Here is a 14,795-nt window from a genome sequence, read left to right as displayed (position 1 = left end):
ACTCTCTGGAAGGAGGCTGGAGCCAGGTGAGGATTGGTCTCCTTTCCCTAGTATCAAGTGATAAAATGAGAGGAAATGGCCTGAAATTGCCCCAGGGGAGGTTTAGGCTGGACAAGAGGAACAATTTGTGTACTGCAAGAGTGGTCAGGCACTGAACAGGTGGCCCAGGGAGGTGGTGGAGTCCCCATCCCCAGAGGTGCTCAAGAAACCTGTGGGCATGGCACTTTGGGCCATGGTTTAATAAAGGCCATGGTGGTGTTGGGCTGATGGTTGGACTGGATGATCTTAGAGACCTTTTCCCACCTCTGATTCTCTGGAGCAGCTGAGCATGGCCTAAACCCTTCCTTTGCTTTGGACGTTTTCCTGATTCTGTTGAATTTTGCTGTCATTTCTGGGCTGTAGCAAGCAACAAGCAAGCTGCCTGCTGGGGCCGCAACCGCCGGCCGCGGCGTCAATCCTCTTTACTTGGGGTTGTCAACGATTCTCTTTCATTTCCCTGCTTGCTCTCGGGCTGCAGCTCAGCGCCAGCGAGCAGCGGGCCGGAGCCTTGCAACTGGCGACGGAGCGGCTGAGCACGGCGCTGGCCGGCGGCGGCTCCAAGGGCGATGCTCCGAGCGCGGCGCCGGCCGGGGGCGGCTCCAAGGGCGATGCTCTGAGCTCGGCGGTGCCGGCGGCTGATGGCCACCACCGGCTGCTGCAGCTCCAGAGCGCCCTGACCGCCGGCGAGCAAGACCGCCGGGTGCTGCAGGTGGGGGCATCCTAGGATGGCTGGGGTGTGACACTAGGGTACACCCGTGGGGTCACCACGGATGTCCTTTGGTCCCAGGAGGGGCTGGACGTGGCCCGACGGGCGCTGGCGGAGGCGCGGGAGGAGAAGGCAGCGCTGCGGGAGCAGCTGCAGGCGCTGCGGGGGGAGCAGGAGGACCTGCAGCGCAGCAAGGACGAGCTGGAGGCGCAGGGTCGGCAGCAGCAGGAGGTGAGTGGGAACTTCTTCAGTGTGAGGGTCACAGAGCACTGGAACAGGCTGCCCAGAGAGACTTTCAGGCCCCGTCTGGGTGTGTTCCTGTGTGACCTGTGCTGGATTCTATGGTCCTGCTCTGGCAGGGGGCTTGGACTCGATGACCCTCAGAGGTCCTTTCAACCCCTAACATCCTCTGATCTTGTAAGGGTCAGGGGGTGCAGCCTGTGATGGTGGGGCTCCCCAAATTCACCCTCCTTTGTCCCCATGCAGCACCTTTGCCTGCACCATGAAGTGTATTTTCCCCCCATGTGGCACCACCAACCCTTTTCATCCCATGTAGCACCCTGCACACCTTTCCCCTCCTTGCAGCATCCTTTGCTTCTCCCTTCCCACCTTGTATCACCCTATGGACCCCCATATAGGTCCAGCACCCTCTTGCCTGCACCCTGTTACCCCCCTCCCCAGGCCTGGAACCTCATTGTCTCTTGCCCAGCCTCTCCCTTGTCCCACCTTATGGACTGCCCCCATGCAACCCCAGCAGCACCCTCTTACCCACCCTGACCCACATCCTATTGCCTCCGTACAGCCCCCTGCACCCTTTCCCTCCCCACGTAGCACCTTACAGCCCCTACCTAACACCAACAGCCTCTTGCCCCCCCTTGCCCTACCCAGTAGCCCCAGCAGCCTCTTGCTCCCTGAGCCTCTTGTATCCTTCAACTTTTCCCTGCAGCCCCCTATTGCCCTCCTGCAGCCCCCTGCACCCTCTTAACCACCTCTCCCAGCACCCTATAGCCAGCCTCAGCACCCTCTTACTTCCTGCTGCAGCACCCTTTCCCACCCTCCCACTAGCACCCTGTTGTCTCTATGCAACACCAGCACCCTATAGCACCCCATGCAGCCCCTGCACACTTTCCCACCCCCATAGCACCCTATTGCCCCCATACAGCACCAGCACCCTCCTGTCCCAGCACCCTATAGCCCCCATACACCTCCAGCACCCTGTAGCCCCCATACACTCCCAGCAACCTGTAGCCCCCATACACCCCCAGCACCCTGTAGCCCCCATAGAGCCCCCAACACCCTGTAGCCCCCATACACCCCCAGCACCCTGTAGCCCCCATACACTCCCAGCACCTTGTAGCCCCCATACATCCCCAGCACCCTGTAGCCCCCATACACTCCCAGCACCCTGTAGCCCCCATACACTCCCAGCACCCTGTAGCCCCCATACACCCCCAGCACCCTCTTTGTCCCAGCACCCTGTAGCCCCACACAGCCCCTGCACCCTGTGTGCCCCTGGGTGCGGTGCTGATGTGGGCGGGTGCAGGGGCTGCAGCAGCAGGTGCTGAGCCTGCAGCAGCAGGTGCTGAGCCTGCAGCGGGCACTGGCACGGGTGCAGGGCGAGCAGAGGGCAGCCCAGCGCCAGGCCCTACGCCTGGAGAAGGACCACAGCGCCCTCAGGAGCCCCCTGGGCAAGGTGAGCAGGGCTGGGGGGCACCCTTGGGTGCTGTGGGGATGGAATGGGCACAGCAGGGCACTGGGGTTGGCATAACTCCAGCTTTGAGGGCAGCCCTGGGGGGCTATAGGAGTAGGTCCTAAAAGCAGCCTAGTGGTAGGGCTGTGGTTGGCCAAGCACAGTTCATAGATCTGTGGTCTAAATGCACTTAAATATATCCTTTGGATTCTGACAGCTGTAAGGTGTGGGCACTTTCAGCTGCTTGGCTTCCTCTTTTTCTGTGGTGCTGCTGTATTTTCTACTTTAGCTACACATCAGCTGCTGTGCTTTCTACTTTAGGTCCATGTTTGCTGCTGTATTTTCTACTTCAGGCACTTACTAGCTGCTGTATTTAGTATATAGTTGCTCTATTTTCTGTTTTCCATTTTCATTTTCTCCTACATTTCATATTTTCTCCTCTATTTCATACTTTACATCTCTATTACCTGCTGTATTTTGTGTTTAATCTGTATTCTGTATCTCCTGTATTTTCTGTTTTCCATCTTCATTGTGTCCTATATTTCATATTTTCTCTTGTATTTCATACTTGCCTTCTCTACTACCTGTTGTATTTTGTGTTTAACCTGTATGCTACATCTCCTGTCTCCTCTATTTTCTGTTTTCCATCTCCATTTTCTCCTCTATTTTGTATTTTCTGCTCTATTTCATACTTTACATCCCTATTACCTGCTGTAGTTTGTGTTTAATCTTCATTCTACATTTCCTATCTCCTGTTTTCTGTTTTCCGTCTCCATTTTCTCCTCTATTTCATATTTTCTCTTGTATTTCACACTTTACTTCTCTACTACCTGTTGTATTTTGTGTTTAACCTGTATTCTACATCTCCCATCTCCTCTATTTTCTGTTTTCCATCTACATTTTTCTCCTCTATTTCATACTTTACATCCCTATTACCTGCTGTATTTTGTGTTTAATCTTCATTCTACATTTCCCATCTCTTGTATTTTCTATTTGCCATCTACATTTCTCTCCTCTATTTAATATTTTTACTATATTTCATACTTCACATCTCTACTACCTGCTGTATTTTGTGCTTAATCTTCATTCTACATTTCCTATCTCCTGTATTTTCTATTTTCCATCTATGTTTTCTCCTCTATTTCATATTTTCTCCTATATTTCATACTTCACATCTCTACTACCTGCTCTATTTTGTGTTTAATCTTCATTCTACATTTCCTGTCTCCTATATTTTCTATTTGCCATCTACATTATCTCCTAAATTTCATATTTTCTCCTATATTTAATCTCTTTTTTCATCTCATTTACGTCTCTTCTTACCTGCTGTATTTTGTATTTAATATTTATTATCTGCTATATTTCCTATCTCCTGTATTTTCTATTTTCCCATCTCCATTTTTCTCCTCTATTTCATATTTTCTGCTATATTTCATGCTTCACATCTCTACTACCTGCTGTATTTTGTGTTTAATCTTCATTCTACACTTCCTGTCTCCTGTGTTTTCTACTTTCCATCTACATTATCTCCTATATTTCGTATTTTCTTCTATATTTTATACTTTACATCTGTTACCTGCTCTATTTTGTATTTAATATTTATTATCTGCTACATTTCCTCTCTGTCTCCTATTTTTATTCCTGTTTCCTATTTTCCTATGTCATCTTCTACATTTTATACACATATCTGCCTCTATTTTCTCTACATCACCTGCTAGATTTCCTATGTTACAGCTCTCCTCTATTTTTAATATATCTCTGCTATGTTTTCTACTTCAGCTCTATTTTATCCACTGTATTTTATATTCTACACCTTAGCTGTTCCATTTACAATCCCTTTTCTGCTCTCTGTTAAACAAATTTAATCTTTGTGTAATCTGCTCTATATCACACATCCCACACATCCATGCATCCAGTGGTTGGAGTGGGATGGTGCTGGGCTCACTGTTGGGGTGCTTTGAAGCTTGAGGAGGTGGTGGTGTTTGGAGTGGGATGGTGCTGGGTTCATTTTTGGGGTGCTTTGAAGCTTGAGGAGATGCTGTTGCTTGGAGTGGGATGGTGCTGGGCTCCTTTTTGGGGTGCTTTGGAGCTTGAGGAGATGCTGGTGCTTGGACTGAGATGGTGCTGGACTCATTTTTGGGGTGCTTGGAGTGGGATGGTGCTGGGCTCATTTTGGGGTGCCTCAAAGCTTGAGGAGATGCTGGTGCTTGGAGTGGGATGGTGCTGGGCTCATTTTTGGGGTGCTTCAAAGCTTGAGATGCTGGTGCTTGGATAGTGCTGGGCTCATTTTGGGGTGCTTCAGATCTTGAGGAGATGCTGGTGCTTGGACTGAGATGGTGCTGAGCTCATTTTTGGGGTGCTTCAGATCTTGAGGAGATGCTGGGGCTTGGAGTGGGATGGTGCTAGGCTCATTTTGGGGTGCTTTGGAGCTTGGGGAGCTGGTGCTCGGACTGGGGTGGCACTGAGCTCATTTGTGGGGTGCCTCAGACCTTATGGATGTGATGGTGCTTGGAGTGGGATGGCACTGGGCTCGTTTTTGGGGTGCTTCAGATCTTGAGGAGATGCTGGTGCTTGGACTGAGATGGTGCTGGGCTCATTTTTGGGGTGCTTCGAAGCTTGAGGAGATGCTGGTGCTCGGAGTAGGATGGTGCTGGGCTCTATTTTTGGGGTGCTTCAGTTCTTGAGGAGATGCTGGAGCTCGGACTGGGGTGGTGCTGGGCTCAGCCCAGTTTGTAGCCGTGGTGATGCTTTCAGGGGAAGGGTTCTGTGGCCAGGAGTGCAGTATTGGGGTGCAGGGTGACCCTCCAGCCCTGTCCCACGTCCCCCTGATGTCTCTCTGGGGCAGGTGGAGCAGAAGCTGGGGACGCAGGAGGCCTCACAGCAGCTCTCAGCCCAGCACCAGCAGCTCGGCCGCTCGCTGGCCACCACCCAACAGGAGCTGGCCCAGGCCCAGCACCGCGTCCAGCTGCTGCAGGTGGGGGCTGAGTGCAGGATGGGGCACCTGTGGGTGCTGCCTGCCTGCTCCCTGTACCCGCTCTTGGGACTGGGAGGGTGCTGGGCTCATTTTTGGGGTGCTTGAGAGCTTGAGGAGATGCTGGTGCTTGGACTGGGAGGGTGCTGGGCTCAGGTTAGGGTGCTTTGAGGCTTGAGGAGATGCTGGTGCTTGGACTGGGAGGGTGTTGGGCTCATTTTGGGGTGCTTTGAAGCTTGAGATGCTGGTGCTTGGACTGAGAGGGTGCTGGACTCATTTTGGGGTGCTTCAAAGCTGGAGGAGATGCTGGTGCTTACACAGGGAGGGTGCTGGGCTCAGGTTGGGGTGCTTCAAAGCTGGAGGAGATGCTGGTGCTTACACAGGGAGGGTGCTGGGCTCAGGTTGGGGTGCTTCAAAGCTGGAGGAGATGCTGGTGCTTACACAGGGAGGGTGCTGGGCTCAGGTTGGGGTGCTTCAAAGCTGGAGGCGATGCTGGTGTTTACACGGGGAGGGTGCTGGGCTCAGGTTGGGTTGCTTCAAAGCTGGAGGAGATACTGGTGCTTGGACTGGAATGGTGCTGGGCTCCTTCAGGGGCTCATCCCAGTTTGTAAGACTGCTGGTGCTTGGATTGGAGTGGTGCTGGACTCATTTAGGGTCCCAGCCCAGTGTGTAGGAATGGTGGTGGTTGTACTGGGATGGTGCTGGGCTCATTTGGGGGTGCTTCAAAGCTTGAAGAGATGTTGGTGCTTGCACTGGGAGGGTGCTGGGCTCATCCCAGCTTGACAGAAGGTGCTGATGTTTGCAGTGGGATGGAGCTGGAATCTTGTTCCAGCTTGGGAAGATGCTGCTGCTTCCACCTGGATGGTGTTGGGCTCTTTTTCTGGGGGGGACCACAGCAGTTCAGGGAAGGTGCTGGTTTGGACTGGGAGGGTGCTGGGTTCCTTCTGGGGCTCTTCTCAACTTGGCACAGTGGCTGGGAACTGCCAGTGGGGTGGCACTGGGCTCATCCCAGTTGCCAGGGACGCTGGTGGTGGTCTCTTGGGCACCCCCAGCCCGGTGCCCGATTTGGGGGTGAGCCCCTGCCTTGCCCCCCCAGGCGCGGGTGGCAGCGCTGGAGCACTCAGCACCGCTGGAGCACTCAGCACCGCCCGGGCCAGGAGCCGGCCCGGAGCTGCCGCGGCTGAGCCTCGCCCAGCCCCCAGCCCAGCGCAGCCTGCAGGAGCGGGTGAGGCATGGGGAGGGGGACGACATACACACCCCGGGGTGCAGACAGCCCTGCCCCTCCTCCTCCTCCTCACCATCTCCCCTCCTTTCCCCTGCAGATCGCACTGCTGAAGGGGTCGGAGCTGCAGCCTCACCCCAGCAGCATCTAGAGACCCTCGGCCGGGAGCAGCAGCAGCTCAGCTGCCTCCCTCCCCCCCTCCCAGGCTCAGACCCATCCACGTTTGTCTCAGCATTCCCTTTTTCCATCCAAAAGCTGCACTTTGCCCACCGGACAGCAATGAGCCTGAGGGGTTTTCGTTGAGGTTTGGGGCCCAAAGGCTCTTTTTTTCCCCATTTTTTTTTCAATTGCAATATTTTAACCAAAAGGTTGGGAATTATCCTTTTTTTTTTTTTTTTTACCCCTCTTTCATCCCCTGATCTATCCCCCTCCTCAAAACTTCTCCACTTCCACCCTTCTCCCCAACACTCACCACATCCTAATTTCATTACCTTTTTCTAACCCAAAAACCCCTCCTCTAAATTGGTATTTTGGAGATTATTTTTTTAGCCAATAATTTGAATTTTTTTTCCTACGGTGATTTTTGATGTTGAAGGGTTTTTTTTACTGGTGCTACTGTGAAACCCAAGGGGGAATCCCACACCTACAATGAGGTGGGGGGTTGTGAGTGTACCCCCAACCCACCTCAGCCTCCCCACCCCTGCCCCCCAAATGGCAGCTCATAGGGTTGGGGGTCAGATTTTGGGGGGGGGGGGCCCACAGGATGTGGCCTTTTGGGGAAGACCACAGAGGTGTCCCTTGGGCCCTCAGGGTGGATTCAGCTCCCTCAACAATAAATAATACTGAAAATAATAAAAGAGTCAAAATATTAAAGGCTTATTAATAAATTAATAAATAATCAGCAATGAAGGGAGCTATTTATTAGTCATTAATAATAGCAGAAATAAACACTAATAAATGGCACTCAAGGGAGGGGAGGGGGGAGGATGAGAGAGAAAAGTTGATACTGAACACCCCCCCCCCCCAGGATTTTTTTCTATAGGTAGAGTATAGACGGAAGGGACACTTACAGAGCTGTGTAGGAGGGAAGCAGAACGTAGAGAAGAGCTACAAACTATACAGAGCAGTGTCTATAAGGGACTCAGCCCTGTAGGAGAGCTGCACCCTATGGAAAGGTGTAGGCCTGCCCTATAGATGAGTACAGACCTCTAGAGCTGCCTGTAGATGAGTGCAGACCTAGAGAGCTGCCTAGAGATGAGTGCAGACCTAGAGAGCTGCCTAGAGATGAGTGCAGACCTAGAGAGCTGCCTGTAGATGAGTGCAGACCTAGAGAGCTGCCTAGAGATGAGTGCAGACCTAGAGAGCTGCCTAGAGATGAGTGCAGACCTAGAGAGCTGCCTGTAGATGAGTGCAGACCTAGAGAGCTGCCCAGAGATGAGTGCAGACCTAGAGAGCTGCCTAGAGATGAGTGCAGACCTAGAGAACTGCCTAGAGATGAGTGCAGACCTAGAGAGCTGCCCAGAGATGAGTGCAGACCTAGAGAGCTGCCTAGAGATGAGTGCAGACCTAGAGAGCTGCCTGTAGATGAGTGCAGACCTAGAGAGCTGCCTAGAGATGAGTGCAGACCTAGAGAGCTGCCTGTAGATGAGTGCAGACCTAGAGAGCTGCCTAGAGATGAGTGCAGACCTAGAGAGCTGCCTAGAGATGAGTGCAGACCTAGAGAGCTGCCCAGAGATGAGTGCAGACCTAGAGAGCTGCCTGTAGATGAGTGCAGACCTAGAGAGCTGCCCAGAGATGAGTGCAGACCTAGAGAGCTGCCTAGAGATGAGTGCAGACCTAGAGAGCTGCCTAGAGATGAGTGCAGACCTAGAGAGCTGCCTGAGATGAGTGCAGACCTAGAGAGCTGCCTAGAGATGAGTGCAGACCTAGAGAGCTGCCTAGAGATGAGTGCAGACCTAGAGAGCTGCCAGAGATGAGTGCAGACCTAGAGAGCTGCCTAGAGATGAGTGCAGACCTAGAGAGCTGCCTAGAGATGAGTGCAGACCTAGAGAGCTGCCCAGAGATGAGTGCAGACCTAGAGAGCTGCCTAGAGATGAGTGCAGACCTAGAGAGCTGCCTAGAGATGAGTGCAGACCTAGAGAGCTGCCAGAGATGAGTGCAGACCTAGAGAGCTGCCTGTAGATGAGTGCAGACCTAGAGAGCTGCCTAGAGATGAGTGCAGACCTAGAGAGCTGCCCAGAGATGAGTGCAGACCTAGAGAGCTGCCTAGAGATGAGTGCAGACCTAGAGAGCTGCCTGTAGATGAGTGCAGACCTAGAGAGCTGCCTAGAGATGAGTGCAGACCTAGAGAGCTGCCCAGAGATGAGTGCAGACCTAGAGAGCTGCCTAGAGATGAGTGCAGACCTAGAGAGCTGCCCAGAGATGAGTGCAGACCTAGAGAGCTGCCTAGAGATGAGTGCAGACCTAGAGAGCTGCCTAGAGATGAGTGCAGACCTAGAGAGCTGCCTAGAGATGAGTGCAGACCTAGAGAGCTGCCTAGAGATGAGTGCAGACCTAGAGAGCTGCCTAGAGATGAGTGCAGACCTAGAGAGCTGCCTAGAGATGAGTGCAGACCTAGAGAGCTGCCCAGAGATGAGTGCAGACCTAGAGAGCTGCCCAGAGATGAGTGCAGACCTAGAGAGCTGCCTAGAGATGAGTGCAGACCTAGAGAGCTGCCTAGAGATGAGTGCAGACCTAGAGAGCTGCCTAGAGATGAGTGCAGACCTAGAGAGCTGCCTAGAGATGAGTGCAGACCTAGAGAGCTGCCTAGAGATGAGTGCAGACCTAGAGAGCTGCCTAGAGATGAGTGCAGACCTAGAGAGCTGCCCAGAGATGAGTGCAGACCTAGAGAGCTGCCTAGAGATGAGTGCAGACCTAGAGAGCTGCCCAGAGATGAGTGCAGACCTAGAGAGCTGCCTAGAGATGAGTGCAGACCTAGAGAGCTGCCTAGAGATGAGTGCAGACCTAGAGAGCTGCCTAGAGATGAGTGCAGACCTAGAGAGCTGCCTAGAGATGAGTGCAGACCTAGAGAGCTGCCTAGAGATGAGTGCAGACCTAGAGAGCTGCCTGTAGATGAGTGCAGACCTAGAGAGCTGCCTAGAGATGAGTGCAGACCTAGAGAGCTGCCTGTAGATGAGTGCAGACCTAGAGAGCTGCCTGTAGATGAGTGCAGACCTAGAGAGCTGCCTAGAGATGAGTGCAGACCTAGAGAGCTGCCCAGAGATGAGTGCAGACCTAGAGAGCTGCCTAGAGATGAGTGCAGACCTAGAGAGCTGCCTAGAGATGAGTTCAGACCTAGAGAACTGCCTAGAGATGAGTGCAGACCTAGAGAGCTGCCCAGAGATGAGTGCAGACCTAGAGAGCTGCCCAGAGATGAGTGCAGACCTAGAGAGCTGCCCAGAGATGAGTGCAGACCTAGAGAGCTGCCTGTAGATGAGTGCAGACCTAGAGAGCTGCCTAGAGATGAGTGCAGACCTAGAGAGCTGCCTAGAGATGAGTGCAGACCTAGAGAGCTGCCTAGAGATGAGTGCAGACCTAGAGAGCTGCCTAGTAGATGAGTGCAGACCTAGAGAGCTGCCTAGAGATGAGTGCAGACCTAGAGAGCTGCCAGAGATGAGTGCAGACCTAGAGAGCTGCCTAGAGATGAGTGCAGACCTAGAGAGCTGCCCAGAGATGAGTGCAGACCTAGAGAGCTGCCTAGAGATGAGTGCAGACCTAGAGAGCTGCCCAGAGATGAGTGCAGACCTAGAGAGCTGCCTAGAGATGAGTGCAGACCTAGAGAGCTGCCTAGAGATGAGTGCAGACCTAGAGAGCTGCCTAGAGATGAGTGCAGACCTAGAGAGCTGCCTAGAGATGAGTGCAGACCTAGAGAGCTGCCTAGAGATGAGTGCAGACCTAGAGAGCTGCCTAGAGATGAGTGCAGACCTAGAGAGCTGCCTGTAGATGAGTGCAGACCTAGAGAGCTGCCTAGAGATGAGTGCAGACCTAGAGAGCTGCCTAGAGATGAGTGCAGACCTAGAGAGCTGCCTAGAGATGAGTGCAGACCTAGAGAGCTGCCCAGAGATGAGTGCAGACCTAGAGAGCTGCCTGTAGATGAGTGCAGACCTAGAGAGCTGCCCAGAGATGAGTGCAGACCTAGAGAGCTGCCTAGAGATGAGTGCAGACCTAGAGAGCTGCCTAGAGATGAGTGCAGACCTAGAGAGCTGCCCAGAGATGAGTGCAGACCTAGAGAGCTGCCTAGAGATGAGTGCAGACCTAGAGAGCTGCCCAGAGATGAGTGCAGACCTAGAGAGCTGCCTAGAGATGAGTGCAGACCTAGAGAGCTGCCTAGAGATGAGTGCAGACCTAGAGAGCTGCCTAGAGATGAGTGCAGACCTAGAGAGCTGCCCAGAGATGAGTGCAGACCTAGAGAGCTGCCTAGAGATGAGTGCAGACCTAGAGAGCTGCCAGAGATGAGTGCAGACCTAGAGAGCTGCCTAGAGATGAGTGCAGACCTAGAGAGCTGCCTGTAGATGAGTGCAGACCTAGAGAGCTGCCCAGAGATGAGTGCAGACCTAGAGAGCTGCCTAGAGATGAGTGCAGACCTAGAGAGCTGCCCAGAGATGAGTGCAGACCTAGAGAGCTGCCCAGAGATGAGTGCAGACCTAGAGAGCTGCCAGAGATGAGTGCAGACCTAGAGAGCTGCCTAGAGATGAGTGCAGACCTAGAGAGCTGCCCAGAGATGAGTGCAGACCTAGAGAGCTGCCTAGAGATGAGTGCAGACCTAGAGAGCTGCCCAGAGATGAGTGCAGACCTAGAGAGCTGCCCAGAGATGAGTGCAGACCTAGAGAGCTGCCTAGAGATGAGTGCAGACCTAGAGAGCTGCCTGTAGATGAGTGCAGACCTAGAGAGCTGCCCAGAGATGAGTGCAGACCTAGAGAGCTGCCTAGAGATGAGTGCAGACCTAGAGAGCTGCCTAGAGATGAGTGCAGACCTAGAGAGCTGCCTAGAGATGAGTGCAGACCTAGAGAGCTGCCTAGAGATGAGTGCAGACCTAGAGAGCTGCCTAGAGATGAGTGCAGACCTAGAGAGCTGCCTAGAGATGAGTGCAGACCTAGAGAGCTGCCCAGAGATGAGTGCAGACCTAGAGAGCTGCCTAGAGATGAGTGCAGACCTAGAGAGCTGCCCAGAGATGAGTGCAGACCTAGAGAGCTGCCTAGAGATGAGTGCAGACCTAGAGAGCTGCCAGAGATGAGTGCAGACCTAGAGAGCTGCCTAGTAGATGAGTGCAGACCTAGAGAGCTGCCTAGAGATGAGTGCAGACCTAGAGAGCTGCCTAGAGATGAGTGCAGACCTAGAGAGCTGCCTAGAGATGAGTGCAGACCTAGAGAGCTGCCTAGAGATGAGTGCAGACCTAGAGAGCTGCCCAGAGATGAGTGCAGACCTAGAGAGCTGCCTAGAGATGAGTGCAGACCTAGAGAGCTGCCTAGAGATGAGTGCAGACCTAGAGAGCTGCCTAGAGATGAGTGCAGACCTAGAGAGCTGCCTAGAGATGAGTGCAGACCTAGAGAGCTGCCTAGAGATGAGTGCAGACCTAGAGAGCTGCCTAGAGATGAGTGCAGACCTAGAGAGCTGCCTAGTAGATGAGTGCAGACCTAGAGAGCTGCCTAGAGATGAGTGCAGACCTAGAGAGCTGCCTAGAGATGAGTGCAGACCTAGAGAGCTGCCTAGAGATGAGTGCAGACCTAGAGAGCTGCCCAGAGATGAGTGCAGACCTAGAGAGCTGCCCAGAGATGAGTGCAGACCTAGAGAGCTGCCTAGAGATGAGTGCAGACCTAGAGAGCTGCCAGAGATGAGTGCAGACCTAGAGAGCTGCCCAGAGATGAGTGCAGACCTAGAGAGCTGCCTAGAGATGAGTGCAGACCTAGAGAGCTGCCTAGAGATGAGTGCAGACCTAGAGAGCTGCCTAGAGATGAGTGCAGACCTAGAGAGCTGCCTAGAGATGAGTGCAGACCTAGAGAGCTGCCCAGAGATGAGTGCAGACCTAGAGAGCTGCCTAGAGATGAGTGCAGACCTAGAGAGCTGCCAGAGATGAGTGCAGACCTAGAGAGCTGCCTAGAGATGAGTGCAGACCTAGAGAGCTGCCTAGAGATGAGTGCAGACCTAGAGAGCTGCCCAGAGATGAGTGCAGACCTAGAGAGCTGCCTAGAGATGAGTGCAGACCTAGAGAGCTGCCTAGAGATGAGTGCAGACCTAGAGAGCTGCCTAGAGATGAGTGCAGACCTAGAGAGCTGCCTAGAGATGAGTGCAGACCTAGAGAGCTGCCTAGAGATGAGTGCAGACCTAGAGAGCTGCCTAGTAGATGAGTGCAGACCTAGAGAGCTGCCTAGAGATGAGTGCAGACCTAGAGAGCTGCCTAGAGATGAGTGCAGACCTAGAGAGCTGCCTAGAGATGAGTGCAGACCTAGAGAGCTGCCTAGAGATGAGTGCAGACCTAGAGAGCTGCCTGTAGATGAGTGCAGACCTAGAGAGCTGCCTAGAGATGAGTGCAGACCTAGAGAGCTGCCTAGAGATGAGTGCAGACCTAGAGAGCTGCCTAGAGATGAGTGCAGACCTAGAGAGCTGCCTAGAGATGAGTGCAGACCTAGAGAGCTGCCTAGAGATGAGTGCAGACCTAGAGAGCTGCCTAGAGATGAGTGCAGACCTAGAGAGCTGCCTAGAGATGAGTGCAGACCTAGAGAGCTGCCTAGAGATGAGTGCAGACCTAGAGAGCTGCCTAGAGATGAGTGCAGACCTAGAGAGCTGCCTAGAGATGAGTGCAGACCTAGAGAGCTGCCTAGAGATGAGTGCAGACCTAGAGAGCTGCCTAGAGATGAGTGCAGACCTAGAGAGCTGCCTAGAGATGAGTGCAGACCTAGAGAGCTGCCTGAGATGAGTGCAGACCTAGAGAGCTGCCTAGAGATGAGTGCAGACCTAGAGAGCTGCCTAGAGATGAGTGCAGACCTAGAGAGCTGCCTAGAGATGAGTGCAGACCTAGAGAGCTGCCCAGAGATGAGTGCAGACCTAGAGAGCTGCCTAGAGATGAGTGCAGACCTAGAGAGCTGCCTAGAGATGAGTGCAGACCTAGAGAGCTGCCTAGAGATGAGTGCAGACCTAGAGAGCTGCCTAGAGATGAGTGCAGACCTAGAGAGCTGCCTAGAGATGAGTGCAGACCTAGAGAGCTGCCTAGAGATGAGTGCAGACCTAGAGAGCTGCCTAGAGATGAGTGCAGACCTAGAGAGCTGCCTAGAGATGAGTGCAGACCTAGAGAGCTGCCTGAGATGAGTGCAGACCTAGAGAGCTGCCCAGAGATGAGTGCAGACCTAGAGAGCTGCCTAGAGATGAGTGCAGACCTAGAGAGCTGCCTAGAGATGAGTGCAGACCTAGAGAGCTGCCTAGAGATGAGTGCAGACCTAGAGAGCTGCCTAGAGATGAGTGCAGACCTAGAGAGCTGCCTGTAGATGAGTGCAGACCTAGAGAGCTGCCTAGAGATGAGTGCAGACCTAGAGAGCTGCCTAGAGATGAGTGCAGACCTAGAGAGCTGCCTAGAGATGAGTGCAGACCTAGAGAGCTGCCTAGAGATGAGTGCAGACCTAGAGAGCTGCCCAGAGATGAGTGCAGACCTAGAGAGCTGCCTAGAGATGAGTGCAGACCTAGAGAGCTGCCTAGAGATGAGTGCAGACCTAGAGAGCTGCCTAGAGATGAGTGCAGACCTAGAGAGCTGCCTAGAGATGAGTGCAGACCTAGAGAGCTGCCCAGAGATGAGTGCAGACCTAGAGAGCTGCCTAGAGATGAGTGCAGACCTAGAGAGCTGCCTAGAGATGAGTGCAGACCTAGAGAGCTGCCTAGAGATGAGTGCAGACCTAGAGAGCTGCCTAGTAGATGAGTGCAGACCTAGAGAGCTGCCTAGAGATGAGTGCAGACCTAGAGAGCTGCCTAGTAGATGAGTGCAGACCTAGAGAGCTGCCTAGAGATGAGTGCAGACCTAGAGAGCTGCCTGAGATGAGTGCAGACCTAGAGAGCTGCCTAGAGATGAGTGCAGACCTAGAGAGCTGCCTAGAGATGAGTGCAGACCTAGAGAGCTGCCAGAGATGAGTGCAGACCTAGAGAG

General features: G+C 53.2%; 1 protein-coding gene across 1 annotated transcript in view; it reads left to right on the top strand.

Moving 5' to 3' along the window:
* The window catches only part of CROCC (ciliary rootlet coiled-coil, rootletin), a 41,869-nt gene extending 35,090 nt beyond the window's left edge, over window positions 1-6,779 (top strand). The window contains exons 30-36 of the mRNA XM_054394866.1: window positions 160-172; window positions 616-748; window positions 827-976; window positions 2,319-2,438; window positions 5,281-5,409; window positions 6,503-6,631; window positions 6,729-6,779. Of these exons, the coding sequence (XP_054250841.1) occupies window positions 160-172; window positions 616-748; window positions 827-976; window positions 2,319-2,438; window positions 5,281-5,409; window positions 6,503-6,631; window positions 6,729-6,779 (725 nt within the window). The remainder of the gene's footprint in view (window positions 1-159; window positions 173-615; window positions 749-826; window positions 977-2,318; window positions 2,439-5,280; window positions 5,410-6,502; window positions 6,632-6,728) is intronic.
* Window positions 6,780-14,795: the final 8,016 nt, after the last annotated feature.

This window comes from Indicator indicator, chromosome 32 (genome assembly GCF_027791375.1).
Source record: "Indicator indicator isolate 239-I01 chromosome 32, UM_Iind_1.1, whole genome shotgun sequence".
Lineage (NCBI taxonomy): Eukaryota > Metazoa > Chordata > Aves > Piciformes > Indicatoridae > Indicator > Indicator indicator.
Note: the sequence above shows the minus strand (reverse complement) of the source record. Positions and strands in the feature narration are given on the sequence as shown.